The sequence below is a fragment of the Pelophylax lessonae genome, assembly GCF_965119305.1.
Source record: "Pelophylax lessonae genome assembly, chromosome: 13".
In the NCBI taxonomy this organism is placed as follows: Eukaryota; Metazoa; Chordata; class Amphibia; order Anura; family Ranidae; genus Pelophylax; species Pelophylax lessonae.
In genome coordinates this window covers 190103421-190128788 of record NC_138780.1, presented here as the reverse complement: position 1 = coordinate 190128788, position 25368 = coordinate 190103421, and the positions used below count along the sequence as shown (strand labels likewise).

At 44.6% G+C, this 25368-nt stretch overlaps 1 protein-coding gene across 2 annotated transcripts in view; it reads right to left on the bottom strand.

Annotated features, from left to right (window-relative positions):
* The window catches only part of TDP1 (tyrosyl-DNA phosphodiesterase 1), a 162840-nt gene that overhangs the window by 8681 nt on the left and 128791 nt on the right, over nt 1-25368 (bottom strand). For both annotated transcript variants that reach the window (XM_082242794.1, XM_082242795.1), the window contains exon 15: nt 17300-17414. In XM_082242794.1, coding sequence (XP_082098920.1) covers nt 17300-17414 — 115 coding nt within the window. The remainder of the gene's footprint in view (nt 1-17299; nt 17415-25368) is intronic.

The following is a 25368-nucleotide window of genomic DNA, read 5'->3' as shown; positions in this document are numbered from 1 at the left end:
GGGAAAATGGAAAAAAGTAAAAGGGCAAAAAAAGGAAAATGGAAAAAGGAAAAAGCAAAAAAGTAAAAAGGAGAAAAGGAAAACGAAAAGAGGAAAAGGGAAAAAAGGAAAGAGGAAAAAAGTAAAGGGGAAAAAGGAAACGGAAAAAAGAAAAAATAAAGAGGAAAAAAGTAAAGGGGAAAAAAGGAAAGAGGAAAGAAGAAAAAGGTAAAGGGGAAAAAAAGGAAAAGGAAAGAGGAAAAAGGAAAGGGGAAAAAAAGGAAATGGAAAAAGGAAAGAGGAAAAAAGTAAAGGGGAAAAAGGGAAAGAGGAAAAAGGAAAGAGGAAAAAAGTAAAAGGGGAAAAAAAGGAAAACGGAAAAGCAAAAAAGTAAAAAGGAGAAAAGGAAAACGAAAAGAGTAAAAACGGAAAGAAGAAAAGGGAAAAAGGGAAAAATGAAAGAGGAAAAAAATTAAAGGGGGAAAAAAGGAAAAAGGAAAGAGGAAAAAAGAAAAAAGAAAGAGGAAAGAGGAAAAAAGTAAAGGGGAAAAAGGGAAAGAGGAAAAAGGAAAGAGGAAAAAACTAAAAGGGGAAAAAAAGGAAAACGGAAAAGCAAAAAAGGAAAACGAAGAGGAAAGAGGAAAAAAGTAAAGGGGAAAAAGGGAAAGAGGAAAAAGGAAAGAGGAAAAAGGAAAGAGGAAAAAAGTAAAAGGGGAAAAAAAGGAAAACGGAAAAGCAAAAAAGGAAAAAGGAGAAAAGGAAAACGAAGAGGAAAAACGGAAAGAAGAAAAGGGAAAAAGGAAAAAAGAAAGAGGAAAAAATTAAAGGGGAAAAAAACGAAAAAGGAAAGTGGAAAAAGGAAAGATGAAAAAAAGTAAAGGGGAAAAAAAGGAAAAGGAAAGAGGAAAAAAAGTAAAGAGGAAAAAGGAAAGAGGAAAAAAGTAAAGAAGAAAAAAGTAAAGAGGAAAAAGGAAAAAGGAAAGAGGAAAAAAAGGAAAGAGGAAAAAGGAAAGAGTAAAATAATAAAGGTGAAAAAAGGAAATGGAAAAAGGAAAGAGGAAAAAAGTAAAGGGGAAAAAAAGGAAAGAGGAAAAAGGAAAGAGTAAAAAAATAAAGGGGAAAAAAAGGAAATGGAAAAAGGAAAGAGGAAAAGGGAAAGAGGAAAAGGGAAGGAGGAAAAAAGTAAAGGGGAAAAAAGGAAAGAGGAAAAAAGTAAAGGGGAAAAAAAGGAAAAGGAAAATGGAAAACGGAAAAAGTAAAAGTAAAAAAAAAAGAAAATTTTGGTGGTGGTTGTGGAAGTCTGCTGGTGGGGGGGCCCCCAGATCCCATCCTCCCCCCTCCAAAGACCCATTACAAGTTGCACAAGTGTGAATGGGGCCTTACTTGCCCACCCCTGCCTAAGAAGCAATCATCCTAAATCTGCTGCCTTTTAGTGTGTTACTTTGTTTCATTCTTAGTATGTTTCTTCTCTGTGATTTCCCCTACAGGTAACGCATTGTGGAATCTTCTGCTTATTATCATACAGCTCACTATCGTTACACAGAGAAATGTTTACATCCATCAGTATTCATACAACGCAGGTTCCATGCTCAGGTCAGCAATTTATCATCACGTACCTGTATCCACGGCAACTGCAGAGTGTATGGTAAAGTACGGGGAGGAATAGTCTATCCTTTGATAGGTGTTTGTGGGTATGATGGCTGTTTATGCCTTGGAAAGTGGATGAATGGCACGGGAACCCCCGAGGTTTCCAGCGCTGTGAGTCGATCATGTGACTGGACCGGATCGATCTCACAATAGGTTAGTATACCCATCTTACTTTCACAGGGTAGATAGAATAGGGATTAGAAAAAGGGGGGGGGGGGGCAGGTTTAAGCTTAGTTAGGAGTAGGCTGTACTTTTACCTTAACTAAAGGTTCTGTGGAAATCGGGGGTTCCTCCAGAGGTTGCTAAGAGTTCCTTGAGAAGAGAGCAATGGCAGACTGAATTCCTGCCTTCACTAGCCACCAGTGCAAGGGGTCACTACTCTACTGGCCACCACATAAAGGGGGACTTCACTATTGACCACCATTGTAAAGGGTCACGCCCCTGCTAACAACCAATGTAAGGGATCACTTCTGCACTGACCATCAATGTAATGGGCCACTTCACTGACTACAAATGTAAGTGATCACTTACTGTACATTGTGGGGGGGGGGGGGGGTACTTCCACACAACCACCAATGTAAAGGGTAATGTACCCGCTAATCACCAGTGTAAGGGGTGGTCACTTTCACAATAACCACCAATGTAAGTGGTGGTCACTTTCACAATACCCACCAATGAAAGGGGTCACATCTATATTGATCACTAATCACCAATGTAAGGGGTCACATCTATATTGATCACTAATAACCAATGTAAGGGGCCAGTTCTACAACAACCACCAACGTAAGGGGTCACTTCCACACTGACCACCAAAGCAAGTGGTTACTTCTACACTGACCACTAATCATCAATGTAGGGAGTCACTTCTACATTGACCACCAATGTAAGGGGTCACTTCTACACTGACTGCTAATCATCAATATAAGGGGCCACTTTTGCACCTATCACCAATGTAGGGGCCACTTCTACACCATCCACCAATGTAAGGGGTCACTTCTGTTCCCCACAAACAAATGTAAGGAGTCACTTCTACACTGACTGCTAATCATCAATATAAGGGGCCACTTTTGCACCTATCACCAATGTAGGGGCCACTTCTACACCATCCACCAATGTAGGGGGTCACTTCTGTTCCCCACAAACAAATGTAAGGGGTCACTTCTACACTGACACCAATTAAAGAGGACATTTCTATACTGACCACCAATGAAAGGGGACATTTCTATACTAACCACCAATGTAAGGGGACATTTCTATACTGACCACCAATGTAAGGGGACATTTCTATACTGACCACCAATGTAAGGGGACATTTCTATACTGAACACCAATGTAAGGGGACACTTCTACACTGACCACCAATGTAAGCGGACACTTCCACACAGCCACCAATGTAAAGGGCCATGTCCCCACTAACCACCAATGTAAAAGATAACTTCGGAACTGACCTTCAACATAATGGGACATTTACACTGACCATTAATGTACAGAGTCACTTTTACATGGACCACCAATGTAAAGGGTCACGTTTACATTGACTAACAATGTAGGGAGTCAATAAAAGTTTATTTTCAGGCCATTTTTATTATTTGTTCCATTTCATGAACCATGATCTGTAGGTCTAATCATTTTAGCGGGGATTTCCTGGGACCTAAAAATAATCTTTAAGGGTTCCTCTGGGGTGAGAAGGTTGAGAAAGGCTCCTTCAAAGTAACCAAATCACTTTGCATATGCATTGGCCACAGTTGTGGTGATATTTCTTCTGCCAGAAATCATGGTTTCTGAAATTATCATCTAGAACAGGGGTCTTCAAACTTTCTTAACAAAGGGCCAGTTTACAGTCCTTCAAATTTTAGGAGGGTCAGACGGTGGCCAGCTGGAGTGGTAATGTTTCCACACATCAGTGGGAGTAAACATCACCACATTTGGTATTAGTGGGAGGAATAGTACCCCATCATTGGTATCATTGGGAGGAATAGTGCCCCATCGTTGGTATGATTTGGAGGAATAGTGCCCATCGTTGGTAACATTGGGAAGAATAGTGCCCAATCGTTGGCATCATTTGGAGAAATAGTGCCCCATCGTTGGTATCAATGGGAGGAATAGTGCCCCATCGTTGGTATCATTGGGAGAAATAGTGCCCCATCGTTGGTATCATTGGGAGGAATAGTGCCCCATCGTTGGTATCATTGGGAGGAATGAGGAATAGTGCCCCATCGTTGGTATCATTGGGAGGAATAGTGCCCCATTGTTGGCATCATTGGGAGGAATAGTGCTCCATCGTTGGTATCATTGGGAGGAATAGTGCTCCATCGTTGGTATCATTGGGAGGAATAGTGCCCCATCATTGGTATCACTGGGAGGAATAGTGCCCCATCAGTGATATCATTGGGAGGAATAGTGCCCCATCGTTGGTATCTTTAGGAGGAATAGTGCCCCATCATTTGTATCAGCGGGAGGAATAGTGTCTAGTCACTGGTGTCAGTGGTAGGAATAGTGCTCCATTGTTGGTGTCAATGGGAGAAATTTCGCCCCATTTTTGATGTCAGTTGGCAGAATAGTGTCCCAGATCAGTCAGACGGTGGCCAGCTGGAGTGGTAATGTTTCCACACATCAGTGGGAGTAAACAACACCACATTTGGTATTAGTGGGAGGAATAGTACCCCATCATTGGTATCATTGGGAGGAATAGTGCCCCATCGTTGGTATGATTTGGAGGAATAGTGCCCATCGTTGGTAACATTGGGAAGAATAGTGCCCAATCGTTGGCATCATTTGGAGAAATAGTGCCCCATCGTTGGTATCAATGGGAGGAATAGTGCCCCATCGTTGGTATCATTGGGAGAAATAGTGCCCCATCGTTGGTATCATTGGGAGGAATAGTGCCCCATCGTTGGTATCATTGGGAGGAATGAGGAATAGTGCCCCATCGTTGTTATCATTGGGAGGAATAGTGCCCCATTGTTGGCATCATTGGGAGGAATAGTGCTCCATCGTTGGTATCATTGGGAGGAATAGTGCCCCATCGTTGGTATCATTGGGAGGAATAGTGCCCCATCATTGGTATCACTGGGAGGAATAGTGCCCCATCAGTGATATCATTGGGAGGAATAGTGCCCTATCGTTGGTATCTTTAGGAGGAATAGTGCCCCATCATTGGTATCAGCGGGAGGAATAGTGTCTAGTCACTGGTGTCAGTGGTAGGAATAATGCTCCATTGTTGGTGTCAATGGGAGAAATTTCGCCCCATTTTTGATGTCAGTTGGCAGAATAGTGTCCCAGATCAGTGGAAGAATAGTGCCCCAAGGGCTGGATAAAGTTAAGCAAAGAGCCACATCTGGCCCCTGGGCCGCAGTTTAGCGACCAATGATCTAGAACCTTCCATCTGTATTTTACAAAAATGATCTAGAACATTCCATCTTTATTTTACAAATCTGAGAACTCTTGAAAAAAAAAAAAAATCCTGCAAAGTCAAAGAACCATCCTTCCCATCCAATTCTCTGTGGTATTGGCCACAAGGCCAGCATGCTCCGTCTGAAGTCTACAAGTGGTTTTCTATAAGCCATGCTAGACAGACTTATTAGCAGGAGCCAGCAGGTCAGACCTTTGCTTTGCACGTAGTGTGATGATTGCAGACCAGTCGCAGCAGGACGCTGTGCTGCAATCTCTTGGTGTGAATCAAGATGTGTATTTCCATATGGTAATCACAAGTCCATTTACAACACAACTTTGCATCTCTCTGTCACATTTTGATGGCTGGTATGCCTAACATCGGCATAGAGTGTGACTAGTAGACTCTTGGAAAAGGTCAGGGAAGGAGGAAGAGGCAATCTAGAAGAAATAACAGTGATGTACACCATATGACAAGGACAAATACAGCACTGTACAGGAGACTGGAATATTGCATGTACACGCCGGCTCAATGTCCCCGCGGGAGAATCCCGTCTCCGCTGAACGCCTGTCAGACTCTGATGAATCAAGAAGAGATAGAGGCCTCGATTCACATTGTTTCACACCATTTCCATTGTGATTTTCCTCCCACAGCCTCCAATTACTCGTCCTTCACTGGTGAGGTGAACATTAACTGCATGGATGCCACAAAAAGTGAGAGAGAAAGGCAAGGGTTGGGGGCAATGCTGCACAAATGCTAAAGAGAACCTGTCAGACATTTTAGGGCTGAACTCCAGTCTTTCACAGTTGTACCGGCTCCTCTCCTCTTGTAATAAAACATAAAGGAACAATACAAGCAGTGTAATCTCTAGGTTTAAATGTTTTAAAGTAAAAGTGCTGCCAGGCAGCAGAAATCGAAACTGAGCTTGATTAAATGTTGGACCTTTCTTTAGCACCACTCACAAAAGTTCCATGAGAAAAGTTCCTTTTGGGTTTTTCTTTATATCACAAGAGGGATCACCAGCAGGAGGAAGGAAGTCCTGATTCCTCTTTATATCACCAGAAGGGTCACCAGCAGGAGGAAGGAGGTCCTGGTTACTCTGTATAGATCTTTATATCACTAGAGGGGTCACCAGCAGGAGGTCCTGATTCCTCTATATAGATCTTTATATTACTAGAGGGATCACAACCAGGAGGAAGAAGGTCCTGATTCCCCAATATAGATCTTTATATCACTAGAGTGATCACTAGCAGGAGGAAGGAGGTCCTGATTCCTCTATATAGATCTTTATATCACTAGAGGGATCACCAGCAGGAGGAAGGAGGTCCGGATTCCTCTATATAGATCTTTAAATTTATAGAAGGATCACCAGCAGTAGGAAGGAGGTCCTGATTCCTCTATATAGATCTTTGTATCACTAGAGGGATCACCAGCAGTAGGAAGAAGGTCCTGATTCCTCTATATAGATCTTTATATCACTAGAGTGATCACCAGCAGGAGGTCCTGATTCCTCTATATAGATCTTTATATCACTAGAGGGATCACCAGCAAGTGGAAGGAGGTCCTGATTCCTCTATATAGATCTTTATATTACTAGAGGGATCACAACCAGGAGGAAGGAGGTCCTGATTCCTCTATATAGATCTTTATATCACTAGAGGGATCACCAGCAAGTGGAAGGAGGTCCTGATTCCTCTATATAGATCTTTATATTACTAGAGGGATCACAACCAGGAGGAAGGAGGTCCTGATTCCCCGATATAAATATTTAGTTATCATTAAATAGATTAAAAAGATATCCAGGAGGAGGAAGGAGGCCCTGGTTCCGCTGTATAGATCTTTATATTACTAGAGGGATCACAACCAGGAGAAAGGAGGTCCTGATTCCCCGATATAGATTTTTATATCTCTAGAGTGATCGCCAGCAGGAGGAAAGAGGTCCTGATTCTTCTATATAGATCTTTATATCACTAGAGGGGTCACCAGCTGGTGGAAGGAGGTCCGGATTCCTCTATATAGATCTTTATATTACTAGAGGGATCACAACCAGGAGGAAGGAGGTCCTGATTCCCCGATATAAATATTTAGTTATCACTAAATAGATATCCAGCAGGAGGAAGGAGGTCCTAATTCCCTAATATAGATCTTTATATCACTAGAGTGATCACTAGCAGGAGGAAAGAGGTCCTGATTCCCTAATATAGATCTTTAGTTATCACTAAATGGATATCCAGAAGGAGGAAGGAGGACCTGATTCTCCTATATAGATTTTTAGTGTATTGACAAGACAGAACAAGTCCAGAGACAGGCAATAAAAATGGAGAAAGGTCTAAGGCACAGGTGTCAAACACAAGGCCCGCGGGCCGAATGCAGCCCCCCAAGCCATTTCCTGTGGCCCTCGCACCTTTCCTACACCTGTGGCACCCCCCTTGCCTCTGCCCCCACCCTGTCTCAGTAGTCAGCAGCAGAACGAACAGAACTCCTTTGCCAGATCCTGTGCTTCTCTGTGCTGCTGTAAAAAGGCTCGTCTTTGCCCAACCCCCCTTCTCAGCAGTCTGCAGCAGAGAGGAGTGCAAAACTCCTCCTACAGATCCTGCACCTCGTTGTGCAGCCACAATACCACCTTGTCTTTGCCTCCCCTGGTTTCAGTATTCAGCAGACTCTGTAAGCTGACTCCAGCCCTCTTCTGGTCCTCCTCCAGACCTTGCAGATCCACCCGCATCTTCCTGGCAGTAGCACAAGGTAAGGGGGTGCATTGTGATATAAGGAAGGATGGGTGACTCTTGACTTATGATGGTGGGGGGGCTTTTGCCATTTCATGTAAGGGTGCATGGGGTGCTTTGGATACCTGATCTTACAGCTATAACCGGCCCTTTGAGGGCAACCATAATGCTGATGCGGCCCGCAATTAAATTGAGTTTGACACCCCTGGTCTAAGGGATATTACATCTGAGGAAAGATTGCAGGAACCCAATATGTACACCCTTGAGATAAGAACCAAAATCTTGACATATTTTCTGGGTGTGAGCAACATTCAGGAATGCAGTATTTTCAGTATTGAGTTGAGATCAAGGATGCAGAGACATGACCTCCAACTAGCAGAAGGAAGATCAAGAGCAACACAATAGTTTACTGAAAGAGTAATGAACACTTAGAATAGACATCCAACAGAGGTAATGAGTCAATCAACAGTAAGTGAATTGAAACATTCTTAGTATGAACATAGGGCTATCCTATGACACAAAATGTTAAATGGAAAAATGATGGACCACGGTTTGTGCAGTCTCCTATGGTTCCAGGTTATGTAGAACCAAAAAGTTCATTGAGAAACAGATAGAAGGAGAGCCTTCGGGAAAGCCACTTTGTGAAGAGTGAAAAGGCTGGTAGGACTGCTAGACCATTGACCACAGCAAGCTTCGCAGTATTCCAACTAGACTCCTCCAGCACAACATATGGAAACCATGACGAGGAGTAGTATTTGTGCAACCCCCAAAATGTATTGGCTGTGATTCTTTTAAAGAGGTTGTAAACCCATACAACATTTTTTTTTTTTGCAACCTGTAAGAGAAAGACATAATGAGCTAGTATGCATCGCATACTAGCTCATTATGCAATACTTACCTTAGAACGAGCCCCCGCCGTCCTGCCCGCACCTGTATGACGGGCGACATGTCCAGTCGCCCGTCTTCCGGGATCGCGGCATCCGGCCATCTGATTGGCCGGAGCCACGGTGACGTCACTCCCGCGCACGCACGGGGCTCTGAAGAAACGGCACCAGTGGCCGTTCCTTCAGAGCGCATGCGCCAGTGACGTCACTGGATGCATGTAAGGTACATATCTCCTAAACGGTACATGTTTAGGAGATATTTACAGTACCTATAGGTAAGACTTATCATAGGCTTACCTATAGGTAAAAGTGTCAGAGGAGGGTTTACTTCCTCTTTAAGGGCACTTTTTAATGTGATAAATAAAAATGATATCTGGACAGATATCTATAACTTGGCAATCTTCTTTCACTCTACACAAGTTCTTTCATTACTTCTATTCCTTTGCAGGGATCCTCAAACTACGGCCCTCCAGCTGTTGCTGAACTACACATCCCATGAGGCATTGTAAAACTCTGACATTCACAGACATGACTAGGCATGATGGGAATTGTAGTTCCTGAACAACTGGAGGGCCAAAGTTTGAAGACCCCTGCCTTAGAGCCTACATCTCTAACTGGAATTCAACCCTCAACTTCCTCTCTTCTGCACTATGGAGCCAGACACTCCATTGAGGACAGCGAGTGCTCTATGACCCCTCAGATAACAGAATATTTAGTAAGGTGCTTACGTACTACAGAGAAACCTGAATTAATAAGAATAGCCGAGCTAAGATGACATTCTCTCTCTGCTGCCGTCATAAGAGTACAGCCTTCTATGAACAATATATATCCTTCCTTATCTCACAGAGAATAGCCGCAGGCCAAAAGAAGATGCAGAATAATTCAAACTGGGCGGCCAACATACAGAATCCATAACAAATTCACATTCTGATTCACTCTAAGGGCTCGTTACACTTGCTTCCACTTTAGCAGACATTAAAGCGCCTACCGCTTCAACATGCTTTTTTGATGTGTTTTTGATGCTTCTGTGTTGCTTTTTTTTTAAGCTTTAATCAATATTGGCAAATGTCCTGTGTGTATTGATTTTCTGTTTGTTTCAAACGGGCCCAGTAGTGCCCCTTTCCAGCAGATCCCCAGCTAATTAGTATCCCTGTTCAGCAGATCCCTAGTTTATTAGTACAGTGGTGATCGAAGGTTTGGGCACCCCAGGTAAATATTTGTATTAATGTGCATAAAGAAGCCAAGAAAAGATGGAAAAATCTCCAAAAGTAATCAAATTATAGATTAGACATTCTTATATGTCAACAAAAGTTAGATTTTATTTCCATCATTTACAATTTCAAAATTACAGAAAACAAATAATGGCGTCTGCAAAAGTTTGGGCACCCTGCAGAATTTATAGCATGCACTGCCCCCTTTGCAAGGCTGAGGCCTGCCAGTGTCATGGATTGTTCTCAATCATCGTCTGGGAAAACCAGGTGATGTCAATCTCAAAGGTTTTAAATGCCCAGACTCATCTGACCTTGCCCCAACAATCAGCACCATGGGATCTTCTAAGCAGTTGTCTAGAAAACTGAAAATTGTTGACGCTCACAAAGCTGGAGAAGGCTATAAGAAGATAGTAAAGCGTTTTCAGATGTCAATATCCTCTGTTCGGAATGTAATTAAGAAATGGCAGTCATCAGGAACAGTGGAAGTTAAAGCAAGATCTGGAAGACCAAGAAAAATATCAGACAGAACATCTCGCAGGATTGTGAGAAAAACAATTCAAAACCCACTTTTGAATGCGCGATCCCTCCAGAAAGATCTGGCAGACACTGGAGTTGTGGTACACTATTCCACTATAAAGAGATACTTGTACAAATATGGTCTTCATGGAAGAGTCATCAGAAGAAAACCTCTTCTACGTCCTCACCACAAAAAGCAGCGTTTGAACTTTGCAAATGAACACATAGACAAGCCTGATGCATTTTGTAAACAAGTTCTGTGGACCGATGAGGTTAAAATTGAACTTTTTGGGTGGAATGAGCAAAGGTACGTTTGGAGAAGAAGGGGCACAGAATTTAATGAAAAGAACCTCTGTCCAACTGTTAAGCATGGGGGTGGATCAATCATGCTTTGGGGTTGTATTGCAGCCAGGGGCACAGGGAACATCTCACGAGTAGAAGGAAAAATGGATTCAATAAAATTTCAGCAAATTTTGGATGGTAACTTGAGGCCATCTGTGAAAAAGCTGAAGTTAAAGAGAGGATGGCTTCTACAAATGGATAATGATCCTAAACACACCTCGAAATCCACGGGGGATTACATCAAGAGGCGTAAACTGAAGGTTTTGCCATGGCCTTCACAATCTCCTGACCTCAACATAATTGAAAATCTATGGATAGACCTTAAAAGAGCAGTGCGTGACAGACAGCCCAGAAATCTCAAGGAACTGGAAGACTTTTGTAAGGAAGAATGGGCAAAGATACCTCAAACAAGAATTGAAAGACTCTTGGATGGCTACAAAAAGCGTTTACAAGCTGTGATACTTGCCAAAGGGGGCAGTACAAGATATTAACTCTGCAGGGTGCCCAAACTTTTGCAGACACCATTTTTTTGTTTTCTGTAATTTTGAAAGTGTAAATGATGGAAATAAAATCTAACTTTTGTTGACATTTGATGCCTTTTGGAGATTTTTCCATCTTTCCTTGGCTTCTTTATGCACATTAATACAAATTTTTACCTGGGGTACCCAAACTTTCGATCACCACTGTACCCTCATTCAGCAGATCCCCTGCTCAGTAGTACCCCCCCAGCTATACCGATGTTCCACTCAGTAGTAACTCCAGGTTTGCTGATCCCCCCCTCTCCTAAGTAGTAGCCCCCAGCTTGGCTGATCGTCCACTCAGTAGTAACCCCCAGCTCTGTTGATCAGTAACAAACACCTAGCACTGCCCCCACCTATAAATGGCTTTCACAGCAAGGAGCACATGGGAGGGCAACGCATGCAAAACAAAACCAAAGAAAATTCCCAGGCTCAACTTACAAGCCAATCTGCTACCAACTGAATTATCCTGTCTAACAAGATAATTTGGTTGGATAATTCTGGTTAGACAGGATAATTCAGTTGGTAGCAAATTGGCTGACGAGTTGAGCTGGGAATTTACTTTGGTTTTGTTTTGCAGCTCTGTTGATCCTCTGCTCAATACTAACCCCAGCTCTGCTGATCCCCCACTCAGTAACTCCCAGCTCTGCTGATCCCCTGCTCAGTATTCACTCCCAGCTCTGCTGATCCCCCGCTCAGTATTAACTCCCAGCTTTGCTGATCCCCGCTCAGTATTAACTCCCAGCTCTGCTGATGCCCCCCGCTCAGTAGTAACCCTCAGCTCTGCTGACCTCTGGATTCTCCCCTCTCAATGGTCACCGCTTGCCTCCCGCTATATTGCTCCCATGCTGCGCACCACACGTGACATCTGATTTCTTATACTCCGATCCCCCAGCTATACTGATCATCTGCAACGCAGTCCTTACTCTCCAGTCCTTTTCACCTTCCACTAAAGTGTTCCCACATTGCACACCACATGTGCCATCAGCTAGTTGCTCCACTCCTGTCCGGACCCCTCTCACCTTCCCGCTGCTCCCCCAGATGTGATATCTGCACCAAACACTCCCAGCGTGAGTGTATATATATATATATACATATATATATATATATATACATACATATATACATACACACACACACATGAAACGGAAGTGACTGGTGATGAAGTCTTTCTGGCACACTTGTTGGTATTCAATGCACCCGGTGATATCTCATACCTGCAATACCTGCAAAACAATTGTGTTGTTTTCCATACATGTTCATACCATACATGTGCGGTATCGCCACGATCGTTAGAGCAAGAGCAACAATTCTAGCACAAGACCTCCTCTATAACTCAAAACTGGTAACCTGTAAAAAAATTTCAAGCGTTGCCTATAGAGATTTTTAAGTACCAAAGTTTGGCGTCATTCCAAAAGTGTGTGCAATTTTAAAGCGAAAAATAAAAAATGGTCTGGTGCCACCAGGGACACACCTCCATCCCAATATGTACATACAAGACAAGACAAATTAGCCCCGGGACTCTGTCTTGTATGCAATTTTAAAGAGTGACATGTTAGGTATCTACTTACTCGGCATAATATCTTTCACATTATAGAAAAAAAAAAATCGGGCTAACTTTAGTGTTTTGTTTTTTTTTTAATTCATAAAACTTTTTAAAAAAAAAAAAAAAAAACTTGTTGGAAAAATTTCTGCGCAAATACTGTGCGACATAAAAAGTTGCAATGGCTGCCATTTTATTCCCTAGGATCTCTGCTAAAAAAATATATAATATTTGGGGGTTGAGTAATTGAAAAAAATGTTCTTGGTGAGGAAGCTGCATCACCGACCAGCGTATTCTGAGAGCGGAGGAGTCCTTGCTGTCAGAATACAATAGAAAAGTGAGGAAGATTTCTCTATCCACTTGCTTGTGTGAATGGGGGAATCTATTGGTGTTTTTCGATCAGCCCGCTGGCTGAATCAAAAAAAAAAAAAAAATCAACCTATGGCTAGCCTCAGGGTTAGGAGAAGAGAGCATGGGGAAGGGGAAGGGAAGAGAAGAGAGGAAGGCGGGGTGAGGAAGGGATAAAAGAAAATGTCAGGGTGAGGAGAGGGGGGCAGAGGGAGGGGATGAGATTTAGGAGTAGGCAATGAGAGGAAATCAGAAGAGAGAAAAGAAGAAGAGAGAAAAAGAAAGACAGAGAATATGAGAGGCGGGGAGGAAAGAGGAGAGGAAGAGAGCAGAGAAGAGGAAAATTAGAGAGAAGAGCGGTTAAAGCGGAGTTCCGGGCAGAGAAACGATTTTTTTCTGAACATACCCCTGGGACAGTCAGGGCTAGCACATTCCACAATGGCTAGCCTCTGATCTGTCCCGGTTCGCACTTACCTTTTAGAAGAAATACTTACTTAGAAATTTTCTTCCACAGCGTTTCCATCTCGGTTGTGGGCAGCTGAAGCCGGCGCGGTCCTCTTCTCTGTCTTCTTCCCCGTCTTCGTGTCCCAGAATGCACTGCACCGGCCCCTCTCGTCACTTCCGCTGCGGCGCCGCATTCCTAGACAGCTTCTGGGCATGCCCAGAAGCTGTTTAGCAGGGGAATGCGGCGTCGCCCGGAAATGACGAGCGGGGCCGGTGCGGCGCATTGATTCCTGGGAGCTATGACGTTTAGCTCCCAGGAATCATCGCGAGGCAGGAAGTGACGGGGTGAGCCTCGGCGCTGGAGGAGGAAGCTGTCATAGGTGAGTATTTACGATCTTCAATAAAAAGGTGAGTAACAAAAAAAAAAAAAATAACTATCCAATTCCTTTTCAGGTGAGGCATACCTAGCGGAGGGGCACAAAAAAAAAAAATCTTTTTTGTGCCCGGAACTCCGCTTTAAGGAGAGGAAAAAAAAGAGGGGACAAATGTATCAGAAAGAAAGAGGGAGGCTGGGAAGAGGAGAGGAAGGGAGAAACGAGGAAGGAACAGGAAAGAAAATGGAGAAGAGAGGAAGGGAGAGATAGGGAGGGAAAAGGAGAGAAGAGGAGAGGAAGGGAGAAGCAGGGAGGAGAGAGAAGAGGAGAGGAAGGGAGAAGCAGGGAGGAGAGAGAAGAGGAGAGGAAGAGAGAAGAGGAGAGGAAGAGAGAAGAGGAGAGGAAGAGGAGAGGAAGAGAGAAGAGCTGGAAAAGAGAGACAAACGTATCAAAGAAGGAGGGAGGCTGGGAAGAGGAGACGAAGGGAGAGACGGAGAAGGAACAGGAGAGAAAAGAGGAAGGGAGAAGCAGGGAGGAGAGAGAAGGAGAGGAAGAGAGAAGAGGAGAGAAAGAGCAGGAAAGGAGAGGAAGAGGTAACAAATGTATCAGAAATAAAGAGGGAGGCTGGGAAGAGGAGAGGAAGAGAGAGATGAGGAGGGAAAATGAGAGGAAGGAAGCGAGAAGCAGGGAAGAGAAAGAAGAGGAGAGGAAAGGAAAGGAGAAGCAGGGAGGAGAGAGAAGAGGAGAGAAAAGGAAGAGGAGAGGAGAGGAGAAGCAGGGAGAGGAGAGGAGAAGCAGGGAGAGGAGAAGCAGGGAGGAGAGAGGAGAGGAGAGGAGAGGAGAAGCAGGGAGGAGAGAGGAGAGGAAAGGAGAAGCATGGAGGAGAGAGGAGAGGAAAGGAAAAGCAGAGAGGAGAGAGAAGAGGAAAGGAAAAGCAGAGAGGAGAGAGAAGAGGAGAGGAAAGGAGAAGCAGAGAGGAGAGAGAAGAGGAGAGGAAAGGAGAAGCAGAGAGGAGAGAGAAGAGGAGAGGAAAGGAGAAGCAGAGAGGAGAGAGAAGAGGAGAGGAAAGGAGAAGCACAGAGGAGAGAGAAGAGGAGAGGAAAGGAGAAGCACAGAGGAGAGAGAAGAGGAGAGGAAAGGAGAAGCAGAGAGGAGAGAGGAGAGGAGAGGAAAGGGGAAGCAGAGAGGAGAGGAGAGGGGAAGCAGAGAGGAGAGAGGAGAGGAGAGGGGAATCAGGGAGGAGAGAGGAGAGGAGAGGAAAGGAGAAGCAGAGAGGAGAGGAAAGGAGAAGCAGGGAGGAGAGAGAAGAGGAAAGGAAAGGAGAAAAGATGAAGGGAGAAGTGGGGAAGAGAGAGGAGGGGAGAGGCAAGGAAGGGAAAGATTTGAAGAGAGCAGGAGGAGAGAAAAGAGGAAGTTGGAGGGATGTGAGGAAAAAGGAGGGGAGAAAAGAGGAAGGCAGTAGAGATGAGATGAAATGTTGGGAGGGGAGAATTATGGTGAGGCAAGGAAGGAAAAGGAGAAGAAGAGAGGAAGGAAGGAGAGAGGAAGAGAGGGAGGAAGAGGAGAGGAAACTAAGGTCAGGGAGGAATACAGAGAGGAAAGGAAGGGAGTGGAAATAAGAAGGGAGGTTCGGAGGGGAGAGGAAGGGTGAGGTAGGGAAGGATGGTGAGAAAATGACAGAAGAAAAGAAGGGAGAGGCGGGGAGGGAAGAAGAAAGGAAGGGAGAGCCGATGAAAAGAAAGGCGAAGGAGAGGAAGGAAAGGGGAGGAGAGGAAGGAAAAGTAAGAAAAAAGAAGAGAAAGTGAGAGGTAGAGAGGAAAAATGTGGGAAGAGGAAGCGAGAGGAAGGGAGATGAGTGATTGGGAGGGGAGAGGAGGAAAGAAAGGAAGAATTGTATACTTGAATGAATATTATCAATACAGGGAAAAAGAACACCAGTCAGTCAGTTCAAAGCTCCCAAAATAACTTTGTCAAATAACTTTTCACGCACATATACAAAAAAAAAAAAATACTCTTAGGACTTGACAAATATGACAATGCAGCTCTCTTTTCTTCTTCAGTTAGCAGAAAATGACGGTAATCCAATCTTCATCTATCTGGAGGAAACCTCAAAATGTGATGCATTGTGTGACAGAGGAACACAAAGCTGGAAAATAATGAGAATGCAGCCAATTTCCTCCAGACTCTGAAAATTGGTGCTCGGCATAATACGCTTTCATAACGCCGTGGCTTTGACAGAATCTATTGCGTGTCACCAGCCAGAGAGGTCTGAAAGACCCCAAACTGAGAGGAAGAGTTGTTTGTGCCAAAGTAGCTGCATGATTAAAATGAGATGGAAATCACATGTACAGTCACACAGCAGAGTTCAGACTAGGCTGCCTTTAAACCCAACCCTTAGAGAGGGCCATTAAAGACCGGTTACAGGGTCATTAAAAAAACATGAAACTTAAAAATGATATTCTCTGGCAGGGGTATTAAATTAAAATACTCGGAATGTTTGCCTGATGACTAAGATCTTTACATCACAGTCCCCTTCCTACATCGGCGTCCTCAGTCCCCCCTGCAAATCCCAGTCCCCGCTTCACTTAATTGTCCTCAGTCCCCCCTTGCACATCACAGTCCCCCCTTTATATCAAAGTCCCCTTTCACATCACAGTTTCTCCCCGTTTACGTCACATTTCCCCCCACATCACAGTCCCCCCTTTTACATCAGTTTCCCCCACTTCACAGTTTCCCCCACATCACAGTCCCCCCTTTTACATCACAGTTCCCCCCACATCACAGGCCCCCCCTTTATGTCAGTGTCCCCCCACCCCCTTATCCCCTCCATTCACAGCAGTTACCTCACCCCTCCCATCATAGCAGTTACTTAGTGTCTTCAGCCCCCCTCCCTCCTTCATAGATGTGTCCTGACCCCACTCCCCCCCCCCACACTTTTAGCAGTGTCCACAACCCACCCCCTCCCCCCAGAGCAGTGTCCTCACCCCCTCTCAACCTCCCCCCATAGCATTGTCCACACCTCCTTCCCAACAGCGTTTTCAGTCCTACCTTACACAAGACAGGTCTGGATAGAGAGGAGAGCTGCCCAGCTTTTCCTTTTAACTAGCTGGTGATTGGTGGCTGGGACCACCGAGGTGGACTCTGTCCAGACCTGCCCAGTGCTCTGTCCTGCTCCGAGGATGGCGGTGCAGCAGCTGTGGGGAAGGAGACAGAAGAGGAACATACAATGCGGCCAGGACAGGGAGAAAGAGAGACCCGGCTTCAAAATGGTGCAACCATGGTGGTCTGGATGTAACGGTCGCTTGGTACAGATCCAGATGGGGTCAGCCATTTAATGATGCATGTTCTATGGCATGACTATATTAAAGACATCACCTACCTTTTCCCGTATAGTGTTCTGGAGGTAGATCATAAGGCACTGGGAATGTTTCTTTAGAATCTTCGTTATTGGCGTAGACATTGACCTTAACCTGAAACGTTCCACTGTCGAAGCCCTGCAGAGAAAGAGTTTTTAGAAACTTTCTTTTTACACATGAAATAGGATGGTCATTGTCAATTCACAGCCTGTGGGCGGGTTCCTGACAGCCTGGACTCAGAGGAAGTGGGACAATGACGGTGACTGTCATTTAAACCAGGAAATTGAAGTTACCTTGCGGGTGAAAAGAAGTATTGTGGGGGACTTGTAGTGACAAAAACACACACTGCTCTTTTTTAAAATGCTATTTGCATTAATATATCATCAATATACCTAGACCCAAAGCAACCATACCATTACAGCAGTGTGTTACTATAGAGCAGGGATCTCCAAACTATGGCCCCCTGGCTGTTGCAAAACTACACATCCCATGAGGCATTATAAAACATAGAATGTGTCGGCAGATAAGAACCATTTGGCCCATCTAGTCTGCCCAATATATCTGAATCCTATGAATAGTCCCTGGCCCTATCGTATATGAAGGATAGCCTTATGCCTATCCCATGCATGCTTAAACTCCTTCACTGTATTTGCAGCTACCACTTCTGCAGGAAGGTTATTCCATGCATCCACTACTCTCTCAGTAAAGTAATACTTCCTCATATTACTTTTAAACCTTTGCCCCTCTAATTTAAAACTGTGTCCTCTTGTGGTAGTTTTTCTTCTTTTAAATATGCTCTCCTCCTTTACCGAGTTGATTCCCTTTATGTATTTAAAAGTTTCTATCATATCCCCTCTGTCTCTTCTTTCTTCCAAGCTATACATGTTAAGGTCCTTTAACCTTTCCTTGTAAGTTTTTTCCTGCAATCCATGTACTAGTTTAGTAGCTCTTCTCTGAACTCTCTCTAGAGTATCTATATCCTTCTGGAGATATGGCCTCCAGTACTGCGCACAATACTCCAAGTGAGGTCTCACCAGTGTTCTGTACAGCGGCATAAGCACTTCTCTTTCTCTCTTAAAACACTGACATACACAGACATGACTAGGCATGATGGGAATTGTAGTTCCTGAACAACTGGAGGGCCATAGTTTGGAGACCCCTGCTGTAGACAAATGCCTCTTCACAGGCTTCCTTAACCACTTGCCGACCGCAATACGTATATATACATTGCGGTTTGGAAGTGGTTTACCAGGATTATGGATGAAGATATCAGCCATAACCCTGTTATTGTTTTTTTTTCAGCCGCCTCTCTCTTAATCACTTCCATACCGGACAAGTTCTGGCACTCCGCTCCTACATGTAAAAATAATCATTTTTTTGCTAGAAAATTACTCAGAATCCCAAACATTATATATGTTTTTTTTTAGCAGAGACCCTAGGTAATAAAATGGCGGTCATTGCAACTTTTTATTTCACACGGTATTTGCACAGCAATTTTTAAACACACGTTTGTTTTGAAAAGACAACAGTTTCATGAATTAAAAAAAAAAACAAAACACTAAAGTTAGTCCGATTTTTTTTCTATAATGTGAAAGATGAGGTTATGCTGAGTAAATAGATACCTAACATGTCACGCTTGAAAATTGCGAACACTGGTGGAATTGCGCCAAACTTCGGTAATTAAAAATCTCCATAGGCAACGCTTTAAAATGTTTTACAGGTTACTTGTTTTGAGTTACTGACAAGGTCTTCTGCCAGAACGGGTGCTCTCACTCTAACATTCGCAGCGATACCTCACATGTGTGGATTGAACGCCGTTTACATATGTGGGCACGACAGACGAACGCGTTCAATTCTGCATGCGAGGACGGGGGGGCACTTTAAGTTATTTATCTATTTTTTTATTTATTGTTTTTTATTTTTACACTTTCCCTTTAAATTTTATTATTTAATTTTTTTGATCACTTTCATTCCTATTACAAGGAATGTAAACATCCCTTGTAATAGAAATAGACATGACAGGTCCTCTTTATTGTGACATCTGGGGGTCAAAAAGACCTCAAACCTCACAACTACACTAAAAAAGGAAAAAAAAAAAAAAAAAAAAATCGGCCCTTTAAACCGATTAGCAACGACATTTGACATCGCTCTGGTCCACGAAGACCATAGAGTTGAGTGAGGGCCATCTTGCCCTCACTTGACTTCCTGTCTGTGAGGAGCATGGACCGGATCGTTTTCGCCGCTGCCAAAGGGTTCGGTAAGCAGGAGGGGGGACACACCTCTTCCGCCGCACCGTATGGGTGATCCCGTGATGAATCCGCCGCTGGGACCACCCTTATCTGAAAGCAGTTCGCCTGCCGTTTAAAAGAATACTTGGGAACCCCGGTATCTAGCGTCAAAGGACCGACGTATAACGACGGCGGGCGGTCGGTAAGTGGTTAAGGTGAAGGGAATCCCTGGCAGAAAAAAATTATTTCTGATTGATGCCTGCAGCTGCACCCACCATTCACTTATCCCCACTCAAGGCCCAGAACGTCATATTACGTAATTTGGGAGCGGGAAGTGGTTAAAAGCCTTTCGAGCGGCTTATGAGATGCTTCCAGAAAGACGCCCCCCTCCCACCGCTTGCTGGTGTCCCTCGGGCTTTCCGTTTCCGCTGGCTCTCCCAAGAAACAATCCGACAGCTGGTCACAGAGGCGATCGTAGATAATCTTTGATCGCCTCTATGGCCTTGGAGCAGTGTTTCTCAACCTTTTTTCAGTCGAGGCACCCTTTAAAAATTGAATACAATCTCAAGGCACCCTTTAAAAATTATGGACAGTCTCGAGGCACCCCATTCTAAAATGTAAAAACTATTTTAATAGTTTTGCATAATCCACAAGTCCAAGTAGTACACAGTAATCAGTGCTAAAAATATGCACTGTTACTGTAATAATGACACTGCCAGGGAAGGGGTTAACACTGTGGGTGATCAAGGGGTTAAATGTGTACCTAGGGGGCGTGTTTCTAACTGTGGGGGCGTGGCTTGTGAAATGATCACAGAGACCTGTGTTCCTATATAGAAGGATCACAGGGAGAAGAACGGTCGGCTGTGTTTACAACAGCTGACCGTTCTCTCTCAGCGGGGAACGATCACGGTTGTCAGGTGGCAATCAGAGCCGCCTGCCCGATGCATTGGCTTCCCCGCTGATGAGCGGGGGCGGGAGTAAGCCGCCGGCAGAGCACGCTCGCCCCCTAGCTTCCTGAGCGCGACCGATGTATAGCTACGTCGGTTTGCCCAGGAGCGGCTGCCTGCCGGCCGTCGTAAAGTGGTTAAAAGAGGTGTATGGGATTTTTTTTTCTTTTCTTGAATCATACTTGGCTAGGTGGATGCAAAACCAGTCTGATGCTGCACCTGTTCCTCGCCGGCTCTCACACTGAGAACCGAACAATCTCACACTGCTGATCACTTGGTTCTTAGACCTCCCTGAGCAGAGAGCTGGTGACTGTTATGCCCCGTACACACGTGCAGATTATCTGCAGACTTACCTTTTCTATGTAGTGCAAGGGCCTGCCGGATTGCATACAAATTGAAAGTGTTTAGGTTTGACCTCATATTATATGGTTTTGGTAAGTCTGCAGACAAAAGTCTGCAGATAATCTGCACGTGTGTATGGGGCATTAGTCACCGCTCTCTGCTCTGCCCCCTTCTCGCTCACTGGACCGCTGGGCTGTGGAGGGGGTGGGAGCGGCCGGCCCAGGCTCTCAGCGTTTTGCTGAGAGGCTAAGCCAGGTGCAGGTCCAGGCATGTGGGCAGATCCCGACTCCATTGTCGCGATCTTGGCCGAGACTGAACCGGCTCTTTGATGTCAGCAGACAGTGGACTTCAGCCCGCTGTCTGCTGAATAACAAGTCACAGGAGTGCAGAACAAGATCCACAGGAGAAGTACAGCCTAACAAGCGTTGGCTGTTCTTCTCCTTTAAAGCAAAGAGGTAAGCAGGGTAACCAATCAGAAACCAGTGTTCTAAGATCTGAACCCTGATTGTTATGTGCTTTATTATCTCAGCATTGCCTCATTTAATAAACCTTTATATAATGTTTATTCTGAAATTTGAAATCTGAGAAGAAACTCATTATGGACTCTTTCCTGCCACAGAACAGATGTCTGAACATAAAACCTGTTTTAATTAAGCATTCAAAGCAAAAGAATTCTCAGTGGTGAGGAGGGAATATCAAAATGTATTATCTGGAGATGACATGTTGTTTCAATCGGCGCTGCAACCTAGTAAATATAAAATATTGCATATTCATAGAATCGGGGCAATGAGCACATTGGTATGAATGTAGATATTCTGTAGATGTGTCTCCTGAGAATTATCTCTGTAGTTGGGTGACTGGCCATCAAAGGACGGTTTACTTCCCAGAACGCATTTTTAAAGTACAGTCCAAGACCTTTTGTTACGTTATCTATTGTTCCAAAACCATTAAAAGTATTTTTCTTTTACATAATTTTCATTGAAGAATACAGATTGTATGAAAGTCATTATGAAGATATGAAAAGCGTTATTTAAGAATTATCGAACCCTCTTCTTTTTTTTGCTTTAAAGTATTCACTTCCACCAAAGAAACTTTAATCGTCGATATACAGTAAACCCCCCTCCATTGCGGGGGTTACGTTCCGGACCCAGCCGCGAAAAGTGAAATTCCGTGAAATAGAAAAACCCTATTAAAATGCATTGTAGGCATGTTTTTTTTACTGTCACTGTACGTGTAAAAGCATTTTAAGGTCTTTAAACACACTTTTAAAACAATAGAAACTCATTTAAACACATAAAAGATACTTAGAGACAGAGCAAGAGCTATGAAAAACACAAAAATCTTTCATTTTTAATGATTTATATCAGCGGTCACTAAATGGCGGCCCGCGGTCCATTGGCGGCCCGCGCGATGCTTCTGCCCGGACCGCTTGCGGCTCACTAGCAGCCGTTGTCCTGTCGGCCGCGAGCCGCGAGTAGGGGAGTGACGTCCCGCGCGCGCCCCGCCCCCTGCAACTGACTAATGGACATCGCGGTGTCCTGTCGGGCTGCGAGTAGGGGCGTGACGTCACTCGCGCGCCCCGCCCTCTGCTCCTGACTGCGGCTCCCTTACAGCGGACGCTATGTGCATGCCCCGCCCCCCTGTTCGCGGCTTTTGACTCAGCTGGCTCCAGGTATGTGGAGCACATTTTTAGAGGAGAATAATGCAATTTAAAAAAAAAAAACCCTGAAGTGTGCAGACTGGCATGTGTTGTTGTGCTCATTAGAGTGCCCCATAAAAGAAAAAAAATATGCCCATCAGATTGCTCCCTTGACATAAAATGTGCCCATCAGCGTGCCCCTTATTTTATGCTAAGGGACACGCTGATGGGCATATTTTATGTTAATGGACACGCTGATGGGCATATTTTATGTTAATGGACACGCTGATGGGCATATTTTATGTTAAGGGGCACTCTGATGGGCATATTTTATGTTAAGGGACACGCTGATGGGCACATTTTATGTTAAGGGGCACGCTAATGGGCATATTTTATGTTGAGCGCAACGCTGATTTACACGTTTTGTTTTGCCCATCAGCGTGACCCTTAACATAAAATATGCACATCAGCATGCCCCTTAACATAAAATATGCCCATCAGCATGACCCTTAACATAAAATAAGGGGCAAGCTGATGGGCACATTTTATGTTAGGGGCACTCTGATGGGCAGAACAAAATGTGCCCACCAGCATGACCCTTAACATAAAATATGCCCATCAGCGTGCCCCTTAGCATAACATTTGCCCATCAGCGTGACCCTTAACACAAAATAAGGGGCACGCAGATGGGCATATTTTATGTTAAGGGTCACGCTGATGGGCACATTTTATGTTAGGGGCACCCTGATGGGCACATTTTATGATGGTGGGATCGCTGATGGGCAAAATAAAACGTGTAAATCAGCGTTGCTCTTAACATAAAATATGCCCATCAGAGTGCCCCTTAACATAAAATATGCCCATCAGTGTGTACCACAGCATAAATATGCACATCAGCATGCCCCTTAACATAAAATATGCCCATCAGCATGACCCTTAACATAAAATAAGGGGCAAGCGGATGGGCACATTTTATGTTAAGGGTCACGCTGATGGGCACATTTTATGTTAGGGGGCACGCTGATGGGCAAAACAAAACGTGTAAATCAGCGTTGCGCTCAACATAAAATATGCCCATTAGCATGCCCCTTAACATAAAATGTGCCCATCAGCGTGTCCCTTAACATAAATATGCCCATCAGAGTTCCCTTTAACATAAAATATGCCCATCAGCGTGCCCCTTATTGTGTTAAGGGTCACGCTGATGGGCAAATGTTATGTTAAGGGTCATGCTGATGGGCATATTTTATGTTAAGGGGTATGCTGATGTGCATATTTATACTGTGGTACACACTGATGGGCATATTTTATGTTATGGGGCACTCTAATGGGCATATTTTATGTTAAGAGCAACGCTGATTTACACGTTTTTTTTGCCCATCAGCGATCCCACCATCATAAAATGTGCCCATCAGGGTGCCCCCTAACATAAAATGTGCCCATCGGCGTGACCCTTAACATAAAATATGCCCATCAGCGTGCCCCTTATTTTGTGTTAAGGGTCACGCTGACGGGCAAATGTTATACTAAGGGGCACGCTGATGGGCATATTTTATGTTAAGGGTCACGCTGGTGGGCACATTTTGTTCAGAGTCAGCACAGACTTGAGATTCGGACCTCGGGCCAATGAAAATTTTAGCGACCGGACCTCCTTGAATTTTAATTCATTACCCCTGATTTATATAGTAAAATAACATTACAAAAAAAACCGCGAATTACCGGGACCGCAAAAACTGAACCGCGATGTAGCGGGGGATTACTGTATAAATATTTTTTTAAAAAACATGCCCCCAAATACTTCTGTTCTCTTGTAATAACATCCACTCGCTTCTTATGGCTCAGTTCCGCTTCCTTGAGCTGGCGAACATACACTGTAGATCAATGATGGCGAACCTTGGCACCCCCAGATGTTTTGGAACTATATTTCCCATGATGCTCATTCACTAGGGTTGAGCATCATGGGAGGTTTAGGGTTAGGCAGAGGAGACACAGGAGAGGGTTTCGACTCAGGAAATGGGTCATGGACCCACCCCAAAGGCCAAAGGTCAGGAGGTGTGGCCTCAGAGGTCAAAGGTCACAGCTTCACCTACTGTTGGACACAGCTGGTGGCGATGGTGGACGCTTCGCGCCTGTGTGCTCCACCTACTATTGGACACAGGAAGTAGGCGTGGACACAGGTGGTGGCGCTCATGTAGTTGAGCATCATGGGATATGTAGTTCCAAAACATCTGGGGTGCCAATGCTCGCCATCACTGCTGTAGATGCAACATAACGGTCAAAAGACCGCCCGCTTCAGGAGTACATGCTCCTTCACATGGTGCTGGCAGCAGGCCGGTAAAGTGATCTGACATTGGCTGTGTCCGGTGGACACAGCGGGTCACAGATCGCGTTGCAGTGCATCCCAATCCTGGGAGGACATCATATAACGTGAGAGGCACTAATACTGTAGGGACTAAATACCCTCCCAGCAGCCAGCATCAGACCTAGGCTGATCACTGGGATTTGCTGGCTGGGAAACACCCACTGGTGGACACTGGAACTACAACCCTCTACCTGGGGAATTACAGTGCCACCAGCAGGTGATCCAGGTCCTGAAAGCATGGCCGTGACAGGGCTCTATGGGACCCATGGTAGAGTAGCCATCCTCAAGATTGAAACATAGACGAGAGAAACTTCTAAAAGTAGAATGCAAAGAGGTGACAGGAGGCAGACAGAAAGCAAATACTAAACATTGTAAGGCCTGTATAATTCTGGTATACATACCATTTCACACACAGTCCTCCCAACACAGAGCCCCTCAGTCACACAGGCCACCCCTGCATCATAGGGCCCCCAAATCACACAGTCCCTCCATCACAGAGCCCCTCAGTCACACAGACCACCCCTGTATCATAGAGCCCCCAAATCACACAGTCCGTTCATCACAGTGCCCCTCA